Genomic DNA, 20,830 nt, shown 5'->3' with positions numbered 1-20,830 from the left:
TTTCGCCATTGCTGTTCTTCCTCCATTGTATTTTCTGCAACTAAGCAACCAACCGCATAGTAGACAATCTGTTTCCTGTTTATATCGGCATGCACATGGTCATGTTATATGCATTTTCAGGCATGTTCGTAAGGACGGAGATTTATTCTGAAACGGTGCTAAAATTCTCATGTGGATGGAGATCGTTCCTGATTTAAAACACTGTTTAAAAATGAAAACATATTAGTGTGGATGTAGCTTTAGTTAGGTTATATCATTGTTCAGTACTTTGTTCTACCTTAAGCTTAGTTACTTTTTTGAAGTTGAAGCTCTGACTCTTTGACTGATAAAACCATTTCAAACCTTGTTAGATAAAAAGACTTTTCTATGCTAACTGTGAATCAGCAAATTTTTCAGAGCCACATTTCAAGCCTACAGGGCTTGGGCTTGATACTCAAAATATAGGCTTCTTTTCAAATAAGTAGTCCTTTAAAGGGGACAAATAATACATATATTTATCTTAAGCTGGCTCTTTATGCAGCCCCTCAGCTCAGCCTCTGTCTGAAACAGGCCTTTTCAGCTCCTGTCTCTTTAAGGCCCGCCTCCCATTGAGCCCACTCCATTCTGATAGGCCAGCTTCTTGCAGCTGCTCCTCAGCAGACTTCCAGTTGCACTGGAGGCCACATAAACAAACAGTAGGATATCAAATCTGACCCAAAATATGCAAGTGGACAATGCAAACAGCTCACGGAACAACCTTTGCAACAACAACAAAGGCTACGCAACGGACAGTCATTTGTGGGCATGTGCAAAACAATCTGATGTCATGATGAGGAGGAAATAGAGGTAACATTGCAAACAAAGTGTTCAGAGCAGGCTGAAGCCTGGGTTTTTGACTTGGAGGCAGCATTTTTACATATATTCATTTCAAGCTTTGTACTTTTGCCCATGTTTAACATGGACATCCAACATCATAATAGTATAAAAATAACAAAAAGCATGATATGTCCCCTTTAAAAAAAAAGTCATATGTCTAGACAGACAGACCTCTCCAATTGAGACATGTTGGTAATGCAGATACTCTGTAACATTGTCATCCAGCTCATAAAACACCTGTGAGATCCCTCAGATCCTCAGCATAACTACATCTGTTTCTACAGGTTTGTCCCCCGACACGACGATGAGTTGGAGCTTGAAGTGGATGATCCGTTGCTGGTGGAGGTCCAGGCGGAGGATTACTGGTACGAGGGCTACAACATGCGAACTGGTGCCCGTGGGATCTTCCCAGCTTATTACGCTATAGAGGTGACAAAGGAGACAGAGGAGAGCTACAAAGGTACTAACACCATGAGGAGTATTAATTATAGAAGGCCGACTGCATACTGAATGTACACTGACTGAAACTGCACAAGTGCCAACTTCGTAAAATAAATTTTATAACGTTTTTGTGCAGTTCCTTATCAAATTGTAGTAATGAATTAAGCTTATTAAGAGAGTTCTATCCTCTTGAGTTACAGTGGCATAAAACTGACAAAACATCACATAAACATCTCAGAATAGACACAAGTAAACTACCACATCACACTAGCTTAGAAGCATCTTGTTAAGAAGTAATTTATCACCATTCTAAATGCTAACTTCTCCACAAAAGGCCTTTTTCACAGCAGACATTTTGACTTGTCATAGTAGTAAAAAGTGTTAATAATAACATTACAGATGGCTCTGTTGTATTTAAGTGCCCCAGTAAGCTATGACAGTGTGATAGTGAGTCAACATGCACAATGCCAGGACTCTGAAACTGAAGCAGCTACATGGAATTCAGCCATCATTAAATTAATTACTAACACCTGCAGTACAGTGACGCTTCATTAAGTGACATCATGTCAGTGTTGCTGCAAGCAATCTAAATTTAGAACTTATTTATATGCATGTTGTTTTTTTCTTAAAGAGGCAGAAGTCATGCTGGAGTGAAAGATATAACATTTCAGAAGCAGCAGCAAATAAGCTACAGGGAGCCAGTTGAGGGAGGCTCTGGTGAAGATCTGTTTGCTCATTAAAATATGTTTAGATGCATCTGCTAAAATGAGTAAACAGGGAACAGGGGAAGGGAAATGCTTCCAAATGAACCTGGTGCTCAGGTTCTTCCCCTGGCTTTGTTGTGTGCTTCAACAAAGAAATGTGGCCTTGTTCGTGGGTGGGAAGCCAGTGAGGGATAAAATACAAAGAGGGCTGTGATGCTGGGGGATAATGTAAACTCCAGGTGGAATTACATCCTCCTGGTGAAACTGCTCTCTGTCTAGTTTAGGCAGTTGGTCACAGTGGTAAAAATACTAACAAATGCACGGTTAGATTGCTTGTGTAGATAAAGTCATCTTGGGGAGGTAAAAACTGATCAAGTACTGAGTCACTGGTGTTGATCAACCCAATCAACCCCCAACAGATGTATTATTGTCCTTTTTTTGTAGTGGAAATCAAAAATTATTTTTGTCTGTTTAGGGAAGCTACTAAAATCTCACCCAGATTTGAGTGCTCCTGATAAATTACTGCCACCTTTTCTATGTTTTGTTTTTTGTTGCTTTTGATTATCATTTCTTGCGTGGGTTAATGGCTCTTATATGCTTTTTTTTCATCCCAATGCAGTGAAGAGCAGTGAATGGATGGACAGATACCGTCTGAAGTTCCTGGGCTCAGTCCAAGTGCCCTACCACAAAGGAAACGACGTTCTGTGTGCAGCTATGCAGAAGGTATGGGATCTGTGTTATGCATATTTGTGTATGTTCGCATGTGTAAAGCATTTTGACTACTGCAGTAAAACAACATTAAATGTAGAGTTGCAATGACTGATTAGTCCTTCAACAGAAAATGAATCGGCAACTATTTTGATAATCAGATAATCGTGTCAGTGATTTTTCAAGCAAAAATGTTTTCTGGTTCCAGCTTCTCATATATGATGATTTGCTGTTTTTCTTTGTCTTATATGACAATGAATTTAACATCTTAAGGTTTTGGACAGTCAGCCAGACAAAACAAGCAAATTGAAGACATCACCATGGCCTTTAAGAAATAGTCATTTTTTCACCATTTTCACCAGTAATTGAGAAAATTATTGTTAGTTGCAGCCCTAATTAAATGCCACATCATACATCAGCTATTGTCCCAGAAACAGCTGGTAGAATACAGATGAAAGATGCTGCATCATGTAAAAATAACACAGAGGTGCAAATGGACTAAGATTATAAATCATGAGATAAAGAGTATAAAACTACCTTTATGTTACGTTTTCAAACTTTAAATTGACAAGAGCTTTACAAAATTGTTGTTTGACTGTTGCAGTTACGCAGTTAATTTTGCATTATCATCTTATAAATGTAGAATTGGGTTGCAGGTTAAAAGTCTCCTTTTGAGAGTATTTTTACTTTTGTTTTCCAGATTGCCACCAACAGAAGGATGACAGTCAAGTACAACCCGCCGTCTTCGTGCATCCTGGAGATCAGTGTGAAAGGCATCAAGCTCGCAGTTCAGGAGGATTACTACGCCTGTGACAGAGTAAGACTGGCTTGCTGTCTCTTTGTCTTTCATTTTTTGCAACGTCATGGATTCTTGACACATAAAGGCTCATCCTGAAACTAGAATCACATCAACAACAGTTGAGACATGTTGCCCCCATGTGGCTGAAGACAGATACTGCAGGCAAACATGTCAAAAGTGTTTTCTTACAGGAAAGAGATTTTAAACAGACATGGAAAGTCTTAACATACTTTTACTGTAGTATTTCTAAATTTTGCAACTTTATTAAAGATTTAAAATTTTTCTCCACTACATTTATTTGACAACTGTAGTTGACTAGTTACTTTACAGATGAAGATTTTGCATTGAACATATGATAAACCTAAATATCCGACTCCACATGGGCATATAAAACACTAAATATACCACTGCAATGAAGCAATATTTGTAAGAATGAACTGTCTACATAGAACATTACATTGCAAACAATTTTTTTTAATCATCCAGCAGACATCCTACTAAAAGGAAAACCTATTAAATGATCATCTAAAGGCCAATAAAACTACAAATTGACTTATTTATGTCTGTGGTTAATGTTAACAGACCTGAACAAAACAGCAAACTGAGATATTTGACTTTTTTTGGGGGGGGGGTCTCAAATTCATAGAGATATATAGTGGGGCAAATAATAAATGTTTATTTTGTATAATTTTGATAAGAGTAACATTATCACCTCGAGTAACTGTAGAGCAAACAGCCACATCAATGTTAATGTAAGATATTTATTCTGCCTCTGTCTTTGTGTCTTTACCTATTTCTGTTCACAGAGTAACGAGTGCAGTCACTTCTTCCAGTTAAAGAACGTCTCCTTCTGTGGTTATCATCCCAAAAACAGCAAGTAAGTAAAGCCACTATGGTCAAAGCATTTTTTTTGATCAAGGATCTCTGAGTCAAAAAGATAAATACATCAAATTAGCCTGAGGTCAATTTTTTGTACTTTCTAACTAGAATAAAAGACATTCTGTCAAAAAACTCTCTGCTAGTGCAAAAACTAAGCAATAAATTACCACAAGATGTCATTAGAAATCGACAAATGTACCAGACTTCAAATGTAGACATGACCTCTTGCCTTTGCATGACTGCAAAGTGATTAAATGTAAAACAGCAGTTTGCTATTCAAACATAGCAGACAATCAGAACTAAGTATTCAACAAATAAATGTGATTCCCATACTGAATGTTCTTTTTTGAGACCCTTATCTGTCTTCTCTGCAGGTATTTTGGTTTCATTACAAAGCATCCGGCAGACCAGAGATTTGCCTGCCATGTATTTGTGTCTGAGAACTCCACCAAGCCTCTTGCGGAGTCAGTAGGGTGAGTTTGATTTTCTGCTTACTAGATATAAATTATTGTGTAATTTAAGGGCATTTGTGCATTTAGTTAATCAGATGCTTACTCTTGTTTAGGGATGCTCCAGTCAGGCTTTATAGGACATTGATGTACCAGACCAGCTGATTATAATTAATATAATCAGCTGGTCTGGTACATCCTGATCACTGATTTATTCTTGCTGTCAAACAAAAAGTACTTTCACTTTATTTTACAGGTCCTTTAATTTTGTGCTAATTTCCTATGTATTTGCAGGTATTTAATGCTTATTTTTTAGGACATTTGACAGAGAGGGTGGTGCAATTTACAGATTATAAGAAAAAACTGAAAACAGTGTTAAATTGGATTAGTTGATAAGTGTCAACTCATTATATTTGGGTTCATACGTAGTTCTTAATTTGCAAAAATTCTTATTTTGAAAAAACTTTATTTTATCCTCAACTATTGAGAGCCTCGGTTTCACAAGCCTCGTTTTCTTTCATGAGGTTTTGGTAGCGCGCCAATCATTAAGATGTATAGTTGGTGAATGCTAACAGAATTTTTGGTTGAAATGGTGAGCTGCTCAAGTGCTACTGTCCAGTGCAGCAGTAGAACTTGAACAGAAAATGCTAGTATCATGTTTCAGCTTTTTAATGAGACTGTGTGAGAAAATACATTGACAAATATGAGCTAGTGAGTTAGAGGATAACCTGGAAGATGTGTAGGACTTTGGCTCACAATTGGGCACTATAACAAAATCTGTGTTACGTCCTACTTTTAAGTAATGACTGATATACATGTATTTGTCTTACAGGAAAGCCTTCCAGTTGTACTATAAAGAGTTTGTGGAGTTCTCGTGTCCTACAGAAGACATCTACCTGGAATAGCCTAGCCCTGCCTTCAACCACAGCCCTGTACAGTACACTGTATCATAACATAATGTTGCATGAAGGACAGACATATCTAAAAAAAAAAGTAAATAAAAAATAACACATCTGACAAACAACCAGGAAAAGAAGCATCAAGAATTGGAACAGTGGACAGGGGAAGATATGAAAATGAGCCAAAGGAGGAGCGTTTTGAGAAAAGAAAATATGCAAAATGGCGTCGGTGATGAGGTGGTGATCACAGGCTGTCCATGGAAAGCACAAACCAGCTGTATCACCGCAGCCTTGGCAGCGCTAGTTAGCCTGTAGCATTGTCTCAGCAGGTGGACACTGAAAGCCCTGGAGCCGTACTGGACTGCACTACCTTGTACTCGCACTTGACAAAAGAGCGTGATAGTCAGCTCAGGTTTGGAAAAATTAACACATGGTGAGTTTGCTGTGACCTCAAATATTCAGGGTCTGAGCATGAGGGAGGTGTATATTTACAAAATAACATCCTCACATTGAAAATGTACACTAAATGAAACAACTCCATGTAGTAACAACAAATTTTATCCTTTTAGCACAAATGATATGAAGGTGAAATATCCACATCGTTCAGTGGTGATGAACCTAAAACACTGTTATAAAACCAGCTATAAGTGATGTTCTTTGCATTTTTGGGCCTTTTTTAGACTTTTGGTGTTCAAGGCCAAGCCTTTGTTGTCAAATCCAGCTGTAACAGTTTGACAGCAGAAAATGCCATAGTCATCTGGAACATCAATGGCCAAGCATCAGCTCATATTGCCATTGAAGCTCTCTACACATGATCAGCAGTATGAGCTGAGTGCACTGAAAAGTGCTGGGAAATTTGACAAACAAGTCAAGCAAATATTTATTTCAGTTAACACAAAAGAAGAAAAAACTGGTAATAAGCCAATGATCAAAAAGGGTTTGGATATATGAAACATTTTTTCTTCCCTTACTGGTCGCTTTCAAACAAGATCAAAGTTGAAACTGATGTCAAGGTGTCTAAGCAGTGCCCAAGGTAGCATAGCTGCAAGTTCCCAAAGTTTTTCTTTCTCCATTGGTAAACAGTAGTTAAGGCAGATACAAAGTGGTTCCATTGCCAATCATGTGTAGAGATCTTTAAAGTAATTGAGCGATGGCTTCTTTCTAGAGCCACCATTTTTGCACCAGCGTTCCACATTCAAACAGGGAGAAGAAGAAAAATGGAGACCAAAGCAACAACAAAACAGCTAGCATGCTAGCGGATCCATTGGTTTTCTCTGGGTTGAAGGGCATTCTGGGAAATATAGGTAATTAAGTGAGGTAGGAGTACACAAGGCAGGATCAACTAAAAAAATTCAACACTGAATTTTAGGAAGCTTTAAATTCCTAGAATGCACTGAGCATCACATGTTGATAAAAAAAATCAGTGTTCGGGTTTATGTGAGTGGATATTTTCCTTTCAAACCTTGTAGCGGCTTCTATCGGTACTGTAGTGCTAACAGCCCTCACCACTTGCCCAATAAAGCCTTAGTCCTTAATTCCTAGCCTGACTCCAGACACACTGCGCTTCTTTACTGTGTGTTCCAACTAGGTATGAAATCAATTACCAAGATGTTTAACACCAGGAAAAAAGAAAAAAAACATCTGTATTAGGCTGTTGCTTTGGTGGTAGAAGACAAGAAATTCCTCTGTGTGGCGTTCTAGAGACTTGCTCCTCATCAGAAATATGAAATGCTCAGTGGGGCGGTGAAAAGATAATAAGGGTGATCCTCGGTACAGTAGGTACAGGTGCTGACAAGGGAGCAAAAACAAAACTGGTGTCTTCAGATTTTTACTAGTAGTGCCTCTTTTTCATCAGATCATTGTGACCTTCCTCAGTGAACATTATCACAACATTTTAAGGGATTGCCATTGAGTGTGTGTTGAGTTTAAGGGTTTGAATGCAAATGATGTGATGTAGGAGTATCTTTGATGTGACTTGGGCTTTTTTTCCCACTGCATTAAATGTGCTGTACTGTACCTGTGCTGTTGCAATACAGTCCAGTATGACTTAAAATCCACCAAAAACAAAAACATTTAAGGACAGGATAAAAATACATAGGAGGTCATGTGCACATGTACTATTGCCCAAAAATATCCAGTTTTCTTACATCCTGGTTGTATGTGGTGAGCAAAGACCATTCTGGAAATGATGCATGTTGAATTTGAAGGCAAAGAAGCTCCAGCTAGTTAACAAGTCAGCCTTGCTAATGAGATTCAAGACTTCAGATTTGGACTCAATTCACATAAATGAGGTCCTGACCTACCAGAGACTTGACTCCCTAAAGACTTGACTTCACACTTGAAAGCAAAAACATTCAAGTTCCAAGTTTTGACTGGACAACAGTGACAGGCAGGCATAGAAACCAGTGTTGGGCAGTAATACATTACTTTGTAATGTGTCACAGTAATATAATTACTTTTTTCAGTAATGGGTAGTGTAAGGGATTACAATTTGAAATTCAGTAATGATGTTACAGTAACTAATCCCAGTAATGGTTCACTTACATTCAGGAGTCACCTGACACTAGTTAAGTTCAGAATTGGAGGGTGTATGAATTGTGTAGCTGAGGCTACACTAACGCTAGCCGTTGGATGGTCAGTAAATCCTTCCCAACTGTCCCCTGCCTGCTTGTGCCTACATGTGTTAAACATGAAAGATGCAGAATGTGGATGTGGAGGATTTTGAGTTGTTTAAAGGCAACTTAGTCAGACCTGACAGCTGATTAACGAAAGTAAAGTAACAAGTAATATAATGTGTTACCTTTGCTGCTGAGTAATAATAAGTGTGATAATGTGTAATCAGTAATTAATTACAGTTTTCAAGTAACTTGCCCAACAATGATAGCAACACGTAAATATCTAATCATTCAGCCAGTACATTGTAAGGAGTATGGACAACTATGTAAAAATACTATTAACGTAGTTTGAGAGGAAAATGTTTTCAAATACTGTGAGGCCTGAAAGACCATCTTGACTTGCAGTTTGTCGACAAACGTCTGACTTGACTTGTACAATTCACAAACTACTGACTTGGTAGCTGTTTTCTTGATGACTCCTGGTTTGACGATTTTGCTTCAGAGTACAGCTTTACAGAGAAGTTTCTCTTCCTCTAATGAGTTGTCAGTAGAGTACAAGCTGATGCTGTTGATGCTACACATGTTGTTTTAAATGGATCTCTGTGATTGTTAAAATGCACTTGATGTGACCACCAGATTGAAATAAGGTTGGTTCTGAACATGGGCCCTCTGATCATAACAGAAAACTGATGGATTGCTTTTTTAATATTCCAGTCCAGTACAGGCACAGCACAGTTCTGCAGTGGTAAAAAAGCTGACTTCCTACATCATTTATCGCTAACACTAATTTGTAACAGATAATTTTATGTGATCTATATTTAACAGAAGATAGAATGTTTGTAAGAGAAAGATTAATTAATGAAGGATGTGGAAATTCAGTTCAGCCACCTCATCAGTCCCCCCGTTTGTTCCTTTCCAAAAAAAGAAAAAACAACGACCGAGTTATCTGCTGATCAAAGCCATCGTGTTTGCATCAAGAGATCAACACTGACTTTTATGAGTTCCCTTGTCAAGAGCCAATCAGCCAGACAGGAGAACATGTACTGCAGTGGGGCCTATACATAGGGTGTACAGACATGCCATATATAAATAAATAAATAATTTAATATCTAATTGCAGATAATACATTGTATTGATTTAACATGTAGTATGTGAAATTTCTCTTTATTCTGGATTTTTTTAGTGTGAATTATTCTTTATTTAAAAACTTTAATGCAGATCCCATGGTGTCCTGTCATTATTATGTTGGAATCAAAGCATGAGCACACTTGCAGATATATACACACACACACATTTGTATCACTGTACTTGTGAGGACCTGGCATTGATTCCCTCACAAAGACCTATTTTCTAATCCCTCATTCAGTTTTCATAGTGTTGGGCAACATTCCCACCAGTTATATAAACAAATCTTTTGTGCCCAATAAGTGAGTTTATAATAACTTTTTTAATAACTGAGTTTGTTAACCCAGAGATGAGGGAAACTCTGTGTTTTCAGTTCCAGAAACCACTTTAACCCTGGGTCAGTTACTGCAGTAATTTACTCTATGAACCTGACCTGCTCACTAGCAGCCTTTCTTCAACAAACCCTGAGTTGCTGCTCTGTATTTCACTGAAACCTGGCTCGGTGAGTCCACCCCGACAATATTCTACATCTACCGGGCTTCAAACTCCAGCGAGTGGCCCATGTAATTAAGAGAGTTAAGAGTTAACAGGGCAGCAACTGCTTATACATAAATGTAGGTTGGTGTACAGATGTCACAGTGTTATGGAAAATATGCACTCCTCATATAGAGACTCCCCTTCTGCTTCAAATGTTCCACAATCATCCTGGTCCCAGAGAAAGCCTCCATCGCAAGACTGAATTACTACAGACCCGTCACCCTGACATCTGTGGTCATGAAGACCTTTGACAGACTGGTGCTGACCCACTTGAAGAACACCACAGACCCTCTACTGTCCCTCTGCAGTTTGCCTACCAGGCAAACAGGTAAGTGGTTGATGCAGTCAACATGGGACTGCGCTACATCCTGCAACACCTCAGCTCCCCAGGAATGTAGGCAAGGATCCTGTTTTTGGACTTTAGTTCGGTGTACAACACCATTGTCTCAGCAGTCCTCCTCTTTAAACTTACCCAACTCACTCTGTTAGTGGATCACAAACTTACTGACAGACAGGTAGCAGCAGGTCAGGCTGGGGAAAATCACATCCAGCACCTGAACAGTCTTCTCACCAACGACTGCACCCCATGACACCCATCTGTTCAACTCTTGAAATTTTCAGATGACACAACAGTTAATGGCCTCATTCAAGACAGTGATAAGTCTGCATACAGGTGGGAGATTGAACAGCTGGCCCTGTGGTGCAGTCACAACAACCTGGAGCTGAACACGCTCAAAACTGTGGAGGTGACACTGAATGTCAGGAGGAGCCTCCAACACTCCCCTCATCATACTCAATAGCATTGTTTCAACTGTGGAAACCTTCAGGTTTCTGGGATTTACAAACTCCCACTGGGAGACTCCCAGGACCTGAAGTGGGAGTCCAGTGTCAACACAGTCATCAAAAAGGCCAAGCAGAGGATGCACTTCCTGCACCAGCTCAACTTCAACCTGCCTCAGGAGCAGCTGATCCTTTAACCTCTTTTAATCCTCAGTGAAGGAAGCGGGAGCATCTTATTTTACTGATCTTATTGATGCCCCTACCGCAGCTCCCTCTTTTAGTATTGATGCTAAACAATTTTTAGATTTTTTTGTTGTTGTTGTTGTTGACAAGATCAAGATCCTCAGAACATCAATCACAGCTCCATCCACAGATTTTTACGTAGCCCCACCATGTAACCATTGAGTGACACTACATCAGTTTGCACCCGTCTCTATGAATAGCTTAATGGAGACAGCATCACATATGACCTTCTTCCAGTCCTTATGATTGCATCCCTGCCAAATTGACCATTTTTAATTCATCCCTCACCTCTGATATTTCAAAGATTTTAGAAAAAGTGGTTGCCACACAGTTAATTGAGAATCTGGAAGTCAACTGTATTTTTTTGAAGTTTCAGTCTGGCTTTCATCAAAATCACAGCACAAGACTGTTCTCTTGATGGTGCTAAATGACACTTTAATACAAGTTGACTGGAGACTTCTCAATTTTAGTGTTGTTAGATCTCAGTTCAGGTTTCAATACAGCAGATCATGGAGTCCTTATTGACAGGCTACAACAGTGGGTTGGCCTATCTGGTTCTGCTCTTAGCTGGTTTATATCATATTTATCAAATAGACAATTTTCTGCTATGGTTAGTAATAATATGTCTGATACTGATGTCTTGGAGTGCCTCAAGGGTCTGTTCTTGGCCCGGTTTTATACTCATGTCTCAAAACTTCTTTCATTTAAATGCAGCAGTCACAGGGACCTTTAACCTCTAATGTAAAGCGCTACTCTAAGAATTAATGTTTCACTTTTGACTTTTGACTCTGTTTCTTTGCTCTGTTCAGATTAAGAAACTTGTGCAGAGAAATTAATCCATGCTTTAGTGTCCTCACGACTAGACTATTGTAATACATTATCACCTCAGCCAAGGAGCTCTGGCTTGCCTACAGATTGTTCACAATGCAGCAGCCCGTCTTTTAATCAAGACGAAGCACAGGGAGCAAATTACTCCAATGTTGGCCTCTCTCCATTGGCTGCCAGTAGAGTTAGAATCAATGTAAATTTTGGTTATTGCTTATCAGACTCTACATGATGAAGCCCCTGATTACATTTCGGAATTGTTGTGTCCTTATTGTAATTTAAAGTCTCTCAGATTTGCTAACCAGTGTCTATTGGATAAACCAGTCTTTGCCCCTAAACTTTGGAATAGTTTACCTCTTACTATCAGATTATCCAGCTCAGTTGAGATTTTTAAAAGCTCCTCAAAACCCACTTATATTCCCTCGCTTTTCTAAAGTGCTGTTCTTCTGTTCAGTTTTTTAAGGTTTTTTTTTGTTGTTATTATTTCTGTATTGTAACTATGCTAAACATAAATATTGTTCTTACTTTCATGTTTGCTTGTTGCTTTTAACGTGAAGCACTTTGTAACTTTAGTTTTGAAAAGTGCTATATAAATAAATCTTAACTGACTTATACTATTTCATATTTTTTTATTATGACAACTTTTACTTCAATGAGTATGATTTACTTATAAAGTAACAAAGGGCCTTCTGTAAAGCATGTGGCTTGTTTAAGTTATGTTGCAGTGTATGCATTTTAAAGTATTTATTGGGCATTTCTGCCCTAATGTAGAAAGAGAAGAATGACTGGGGCAGCTGTGGATATTACAGTTACATGGTCAGTGCCTGAAACCCTAAAGCTATGACACCCTGCTGTGTGTGCATTACTGTGTTTCTATCACACAGGACTGGCATTTGCCAACCAGAGGGATGCAGGTTGATAGCTGCAGAAAAGAAAAGACAACATCTCTGTATAAAATTCTGCTCAGCTCAAGAGTCTTCTGTTCACAACCCCAACTCAGTGGTCCATTAGCACAAGCAACTACTGCTGTTTAAAAGTGTAAGAGACATCTTTTAAAATGAAGAAGCCAAGGAAGTTTGGCCTCATCTCAATCTCCCTCTGTAGCCATTGTTCTGGGCCTACAGTTTAACTTCTAAAGTGAAAGTTTACTGAAAGTAAAAAGCAATAAAAAAAAATATGTATGAGACAATAATAACAAAAGGTAAGGATTGTTCTTTCCTGTTTTAATTTTAACATGCTGTGCTCACTGGAGGTGATCCTCCATGCATTTGCAAATGTTTTGCACCAGAATCAGTTGTCTTTGTATTAGTAGTATTCATCCTCCAGGTTAGGTTTATAAGAATTTTCAGTGTTGGATAGTAGAGGAGGAGGACAGGGCTTCTCACCGTAATCTGCAGCAACACATTAACACAGTCAGGTGGATGGAACATATTCAACAAAGTTTCCTGTTTACTAGTAAAATACATTACAACCACAATACAGCAATAGAACATCCTTCTATCAGATTAAAATCTAATAAAATTACATTAAAACAACCAATGAACAAATATTGATTTACATAAAATTGAAAAAACTACACTGTATGATTGGAAAAGCACCATGTAATTTAACAATATGAGTTACTAAGCGGTCTCAATAAACTGATGTGTGGCTGTCTTACCATCAGTAAGGCTAACATGCTGTTTGAGGAGGCCGGGATCAAAGAGCAGTTCTAACTCTGCTGTACCATCATCAGCTCTGCTGCAAGAACACACAACACTAGATGAAAATAAATTTACAGTACCAAAACACTGCAAATCAATAATTGTTTCACTTTATTAAGATAACCAGGTTTCAACTTCTAATAACAAGTGCTGTAGCGGATATTCATTTACTTAGTAAATCACAGAAGACACAAATAACAACTCATGAATTATAATATTTGTTGTTAACTGTTGCTAAGATACAGATGTTTTTGTTTTGTTTTGCTCTGTTTTGCTTTCTTTTTGCTTATTTTGCATTCTTGGCAACACTAACACAACATTAGGACTTTGGTTTCCCCCCACATGCCCCACCATAAATGTCAATGCAAAACACACAGTCAGTCTTTTCCTGGAAAATGAACATACAAACATTCTTATGTGGCTCTGAATGACAGATGAATGGTTGAATATATTGCTGAAGGCCACAAAGTTCATGTCAAAACAGCAGTGATGACCAAGGCAACTTTAGGACGTTGCAATTACATGGTCAGTGACTAAAACCCCTAAACTACCATGACGCCCTGCAGTGTGAGAATTTCTGCGGTTCTAGACAGGATTGTTATTTGTAAACCAGAGGGGTACAGAAGTGAAAGGATGACACCCCTGTATAAAATGTCTGCTCAGCTAGCTGAAGAATGCTGCTAAACAGCATTCACACTAATAATAAACCACAAAGATGAGAGTGAAGGTAACAGGTGAATGCTGTTCAGCAGCAAGAGTCTGTTAAATCTGCTTCCCGGAACAGGCCCTTGGTAATAAATAAATCACAACACATCTGGTCATCTAACCGTTAGTCCTGATTCCAACTCTAGTTATATTGCCACATAGATCTCAGTAATCAAGTTTGCAAGCAGATTTTACACGTTTAAATAGAGTGAATTGTTTTTTTCAACCCCATGCCCAGCCAAAATGTCCATGCAAAACACTTAGTCAGTATTTTCTTAGAAAAAGAACATACATTCTTGTGTGGCTCCTCCAAATGACAGATGGATGGTTATGTTGCTGAAGGTCACAAAGTAAAAGTAACACCAATGGGCAGTACAATGAGTTGGCTAGCGGTAATGATGTAAAGAAGACCTACCTTCTCAGCACAGGTGCAGACAGACCTCCGCCAATAACAAAAGAGAGAAGGATCATGAGAGCTAACATTTGTTTACTGATCCCTGCAGAACCATTAGCAAACTAGTGCATCAGTTCAAAACAAAAGTCATCTGATTCTAGAATGAATTATTTTATGTGTTAAGGCCAATTCTGATCATTCTGCAACAAGACTGGATGCAACTTTCAAAAGAATCTCAAATTGTTTGATCATATTCATTCTGAAACTGGACACGGATGACCATGATGGTAAAAAATGATGTGACGGTTTTATTAGAACTTTTTGGCGGGGTAGTTGGGTATAAAATAGGTGAGTTTACATGAGCCATCAGATATCACCTCCGTCGCTGGGGTTTTTGGGTCCATCTCATCCTCCAGACTCACCATCAATGGGGACAATACCATTGGATGGTACAGGTCTTTATCTTTTGTATAGCAATTCACATTTTAATACAAGGAGATGGAGCCGGACAGTTGTAAGACGGGTTTATCATGCAACGATTCGGTGTGTCTGCATAGTCTCTGGCGAGGACGCATTGAGATGCACACAACCACTGAACGCTCCGGCCAGTGGGCAGTGTTGTGGGCAGTGCTGTGTGCTGTATGCAATTATGTCACATGTTGATTTTTTCCCAATTCTACTATATATCTTCTTGGTTTTAGTAGCCTACTACATGTCTTCCCAGTTTTATCAGCCTACTAAACTATTTGTTGGGGTAGTTGGTTATAAAATAGGTGAGTTTACATGAACAGCCTCTGTCATTATGGATCACAGGAGGAAGATCATTGCAATAGCGGTGCTTTACCGTCAGAGATATCACTGCTGTTGCCGGGGTTTTTGGGTCCATCCCACTAATTGTATCAAAAGTACAATTAGTCCTGCTATTTAGACAGTACACAATAACAGAATATGAACATTAACACAACACTGATATGTATTAAATATCTGTATACAGTTACAGTATCTTCTGTGCATGTATTTGGATGTGTGTGTGTGTGTGTGTGTGTGTGTGTGTGTGTGTGTGTGTGATAGGCCATTAAGCTCTTTGAAATATGAAATTGCTAAAAACTTGTTAAAGTAAATGTTCATTATTTCATTTTTTTTATTACATTGTAGGAGGAAAAATAACAGCTCCCTGTAACAATTAACCTAATACACAATCTATAGCTTATGCCCTTCTACAGCCTTTATCAATTATGGTTCTTTGAATATCATCATTACTATTTTTGATAGGCTACATACATAGCGACAAGTTACAGTGAATTTAAAAAAAAAAAAAAAAAAAGCATATATGCTTTATCATGAATTTTCAAGTATTTCATATCTGGTGATTCATTCCAGACCATTGCCTTCAATTACCATGTAGGTCTCAGCACAGTGGGCAAAATCATTAAAGAAGTTGCTCCAGCAATCTGGGAGTCCCTGGTGGTTGAGTTCATGCCCATTCTCATAGAGGACTGGAGGACCATCACAGACAGCTTCCATCAGTGCTGGGACTTTCCAAACTGTGTTGGCCCCATAGATGGGAAGCATGTAGTGATCCAAGGACTATCCAACTCAGGCTCACTGTACTTCAATTCACTGAACTGAGGAGCCACCATGACGTTCAGCAGTCATCCCTATAAAGGGATTTGCCTTGCCATTTTCACTGGGTACCGTGGAGTCTCCAAAAGGAGGCATGGTCCAAATGGCTCCTGACATCACCAGCTCTCTCAGCAGTCCAGCGCCAAAGAGTCTCCGCTAGTGCCACAGTCTCCGCTCCACAGAATCTCTGCTCCCCAGCGCCAAGGAGTCTCTGTTCCTCAGCGCCACAGAGTCTCCTCTGCCTAACGACACTACTGAGGTCCAGCCTGCTCCTGTGCTGCAGCTGACATCAGTTCTCAATCTGCAGCTGCTACCAGTTCCTGAGTTGCAGCTGTTGACAATGTCAACACCGGGCTTCTATGATGCCATGATTTTTGACCATGACAATGATGTTTCCCAAAACTTTTAGGTGCCTAACTGCAAACCTTACCTTAGAATTATTGTAGATTCAATGTGTAGATATTTTGAATTACAATTTTTGGAAAGGTTCAGTGGTGTACTGGGAAAGAAATTCAGCCATGGACCCTGACTTTATGGATTCTTTTTACAGCCCACTGATGCGGCAGACCACCGGGATTTGTCCCAGTATACCCAATAGCCGGTACACCACTGGAAACGTCCAGTATCAGTGTTCAGTTTGACAAGTGGGTTTTACTTTGTCTTGTCATTTTCCCAAATAAACGGTAACCTACACAACAGCGGCAGCAGTGATCAGAATAATATTAGTTGGCATGGCGACCGTTATTAGATTTTAAAAACTTATCCTTTGATGCTCACATTAACAAAAGTTACTTGAAAACAAAATCCTGGAGTTGAGAAAAGGCACATTCCCCCACCCCACCCCCTCCTGTAAATAGCGAATATTCTCTAACTAATTTGACAGCCAATTTCGACTGATCTACTTACTGTACTCATACATTTTTGCGCTACCTTTGGTCTAATTTTCTGATCTCATTGATTTTCTTGTCCAAATAAATTGCTTGCAGTAAAAACCTCAAAGGCCAACTGCAGTCTTCAGCCTTTAAGTGTGCATTGCTACATAGCTGAGCACTAGAGGTTAGAAGACACAGTTATTGTATGTGTTCAGATTGTGTCTGTGCTTTAGACTATAAAATACTTCAAATTCTGTTGTACCGTATCTGCAGTGTAGAGACAGACATGACAACTGCATGTTAAAGAGCTGGTCTGCCCAGTTCACCCCTGGGTAGTCCATCCCACTGCTCAGCATGAACCACCCTGCAGCCACCTGTGTCATTCAACTAACCTCAGATCAGCTTGGACCTGTCTGACTGAAGGCATTGATGCATTATTCATAGAATGCCACCATCTGGCACATCAGTGCACCCTGCCACCTTTGCACTCACCCTGTCAAAGACGTACAAGAAAGAAGAGGGCAGGATATCATCAGAGCAGTCCTGGCCTTAGTGTATATAGTGTTCAGGCTAAATAAATAAGAATCATGGTTTGCATGTTAATAAATAGACTTTTTTTTTTTAGGTTTTGAAGAAAATGTGAGATTGTGAGGGGATTATGTGCAACACATTCCAGTCTTAGTGTTTATATTCCCAATGCAGGTATGCACCTTCTCAGATTGAGTCACCAGACACCACTTTCTCAAAAGCTGAAAAAAGTAAAAGGCTATCTACACTCACTGAGCACTTTATTAGGAACACCTGTGCAATGTAATGCAGTCCAATACAACAGCTCTGCCATAAATTCTACATTTACAAAGTTTATACATTGTCAGTTTTTGTTGACATTGTCAGAAAGGTGATCTTTATCATTGAGGTTGTCATGGGTTCCTAATATTTTTCCACCCTCATGTATGCTACAAAATATTAGGAAAACTTTTCAATATAATTTATGGCATAACTTTTGTACTGGATTGCATTCTATTGCACATGTGTTCCTGATAAAGTGCTTGGTGAGAGTATAGTTGTGTACCATTGTGTGAAAAAGGGTAGTCAGCCTCGTGGCCACTTGAGGGCGATAGTGTCATGTCTGCCTTTGATACACAACTGTACCTTCACACCAAACCTTCCAACTCATGTTTAGTATGTGTGTGTGTGTGTGTGTGTGTGTGTATCTAGAGTAATGTAGTAACTAGGGATGTGCAGAGGGCTCAGTATTTGTATTTGTGTCTGTATTTGTTGAGGCAGCAAAATTATTTGTATTTGTATTTGTATTTGAATAAAAGTGGAAAGAGGCTTAAAAATCCTGTTTTGTTTTTATTACATTTTTAATTTTAGAAAATTAAAATGTTATTGTAAGTGTTCATGAATAAACTACCTTATGAAAGAGGTCTCCACACTTGGTCTCAAACTGAAGTCTCCCAGATCATAGATGACTGCGCTGAATACTGAGCAAAAACTTTACTCATCGCCTTATTGCAGACAGACCTCTACCTATTTATACACCCATAACATAGAGACAGCACATCGTGTAACATGTAGGGAAGAAGTTCAAAGGTGATTATTGCTGTGCAGTTTTCATTTATTGCCTGTTTTTTACAAAATAACTTTGTGGAAAGGAGAAGGGGAACAACAGGTTATGGAGAGTCCCTTGGGAGTACTTCGCTTGTGTCAGGAGCTCAGCTTTATCTCTGGGGAACACCCCCAACTCCGGGAGTGATGTCCAAATTAGGAAATGTGCGTCATGTAGCAGGTGGATGTGACTCCCCTCGTTTGAAACAAATATTCATAAAAAAAACCTCTATTTGTACTTTGCCGAATAAAGTATTTGTATTCAGGCATGCCTCTAGTTGTAACATATGTTTTCTAAATAACTCCTTTCTGTGACAGATCCCACTGCATGGCTTTAAATAATCTTTCTTTTCTTTTTCAACATCATAACTGATATTCTGCAGCCTCACCTGACTGCCCATCAGTCTCTTTCTATCACTTTTTGTTGAGGCAAAGAACTGGCAATGACCTATAGCATCTCTTATTTATGTCACTGATGACATTGACAGGCCAGCTCACAACACTGCAAACAAATCATCAAGTAATTTTGGTCCATTTTTGAGCCCTGAAAGCCTTGTTTCCTTAAAGAAATTTGACTTTTTAAATTTTTCTTTCTTGATTCTTGTGTGATCTGATTTATCCTCGTTTCTGTCAAGATACTGACACTCATTTCAAGAAAAATCACTGCACTTTTTTGAAGAAATTCTGACTTTTAAGGGTTCAATAATAGACAGAAATTACTTGATTAAATCCTGAATGGGACAGTCTGCACAAACTCACCACTGACTTACCATTTAATGCCACACGATGGCACTCAAAGCAAACAAAGCACACAATGAATAAGCTCAGGAACCTCAAAGTACCTTCCAGACAAAGGAAATACAATTACAGGAATACTGTGAAAACAACAGCAGAAAAGGACAAAAACAGCACAATTATTCAACAGAAAGAGTTTAATGTAACAAACTGATCTGCATAAATGAAGCAACATTTTAACTATGTTAATACTGGTTACACTTTTGTCAGATGTATGTTTAGAAATGGTGGTTTTATTCTCTTATCCTATGGCAAACAACACTCCAACATGTTCACTTAACACTCAATCAGTGTTGTAAAGCCACATCAATATAAAAGCTGGCCTTTAAAAACACTTCTAAAAAGGTTGAGTGGCCTTGATGACTAATGGAGCTTGAGATTATGTGGACAAAGAACTGTCCGTAACCTCAAAAATAGCATCATTCATGACTGCAGAGTGATGACATGTTTCTTTCTTATGAGAATCATCTTTGTATTTAGCTTGAGTTTCACCAACTAGCTAAAATAAACAATATTAACAGCATTTTACTATATTACCTTCTCACTATCAATATTGAAAGCTAGCTCAATGAGCCTGTGTATTTCTCCAGAGCAGCTCTGCCCTTACAAAATATAGAAAGCTCAAGACACACTAAACAATTGCAAAAGCCCCAAGATATCTGTTGTGGTCACATTAAACAGATTTTTTTGTCGTGTAGTAGTCTCCATGGTCTGGCTGTGCACCCTAAACCGTGTGTTACAGACACAACAGAAAGGGATTTGGCATGGTGGTTCTCAATATCTGATGTCTTAAATACAAAACATGACTTTGTTTTAGATGTCTGTGCCAAAATAGAGCTTAAGAAGGAGAAGCAGCTCACAACACAAATTGTTTGTGCCCTCATTTGTGCTGAAAATAGAAACAGTAGAAGGCTGGGTGAGGGCACACACAGACAGCATGTGTTGTCTGTTCTTCAGAACTATAAAATAAAAACCCTAATAATGAAGTCAAGTCAAATTATCAAGCTAGGAAGAGCATTATTAGATGCTACCACTGTTGAGGTGGTGTAGTGTGCGCAGGGGAAGCAACTCATTAAATTTACTCCATTTACTCAAGTGCTGTGCTTAAGTACCAATTAATCAACTGGTATGTCAGCATTTCCATTTAAGCTGACATTCTACTTTTTCTCCACTACATTTTAAAAAGGGAAACATTGTACATTTTACTCCACTGATGACTTGAGTTACTAGTTATTTTGCAGATTCAGATTTCATAAAATGAGATCATA

At 38.8% G+C, this 20,830-nt stretch overlaps 1 protein-coding gene and 1 long non-coding RNA gene across 3 annotated transcripts in view; one reads left to right on the top strand and one right to left on the bottom strand.

Annotated features, from left to right (window-relative positions):
- LOC137169533 (C-Jun-amino-terminal kinase-interacting protein 1-like) overlaps positions 1-9,568 on the top strand; it is a 55,531-nt gene extending 45,963 nt beyond the window's left edge. For both annotated transcript variants that reach the window (XM_067572817.1, XM_067572884.1), the window contains exons 7-12: positions 1,140-1,315; positions 2,620-2,723; positions 3,409-3,525; positions 4,314-4,384; positions 4,761-4,859; positions 5,668-9,568. In XM_067572817.1, coding sequence (XP_067428918.1) covers positions 1,140-1,315; positions 2,620-2,723; positions 3,409-3,525; positions 4,314-4,384; positions 4,761-4,859; positions 5,668-5,740 — 640 coding nt within the window. In that variant the 3' untranslated portion in view covers positions 5,741-9,568. The remainder of the gene's footprint in view (positions 1-1,139; positions 1,316-2,619; positions 2,724-3,408; positions 3,526-4,313; positions 4,385-4,760; positions 4,860-5,667) is intronic.
- Positions 9,569-13,061: 3,493 nt separating this feature from the next.
- Positions 13,062-14,781, bottom strand: LOC137189195 (uncharacterized). The gene is made up of 3 exons (XR_010929602.1): positions 14,683-14,781; positions 13,520-13,599; positions 13,062-13,250 (listed from the first exon to the last, which is right to left on the bottom strand). It is a non-coding gene; the product is annotated as an uncharacterized lncRNA (long non-coding RNA).
- Positions 14,782-20,830: the final 6,049 nt, after the last annotated feature.

The sequence above is a fragment of the Thunnus thynnus genome, chromosome 1 (genome assembly GCF_963924715.1).
Source record: "Thunnus thynnus chromosome 1, fThuThy2.1, whole genome shotgun sequence".
NCBI classification, from domain to species: domain Eukaryota; kingdom Metazoa; phylum Chordata; class Actinopteri; order Scombriformes; family Scombridae; genus Thunnus; species Thunnus thynnus.
This window is presented reverse-complemented; position numbering and strand designations above follow the sequence as displayed.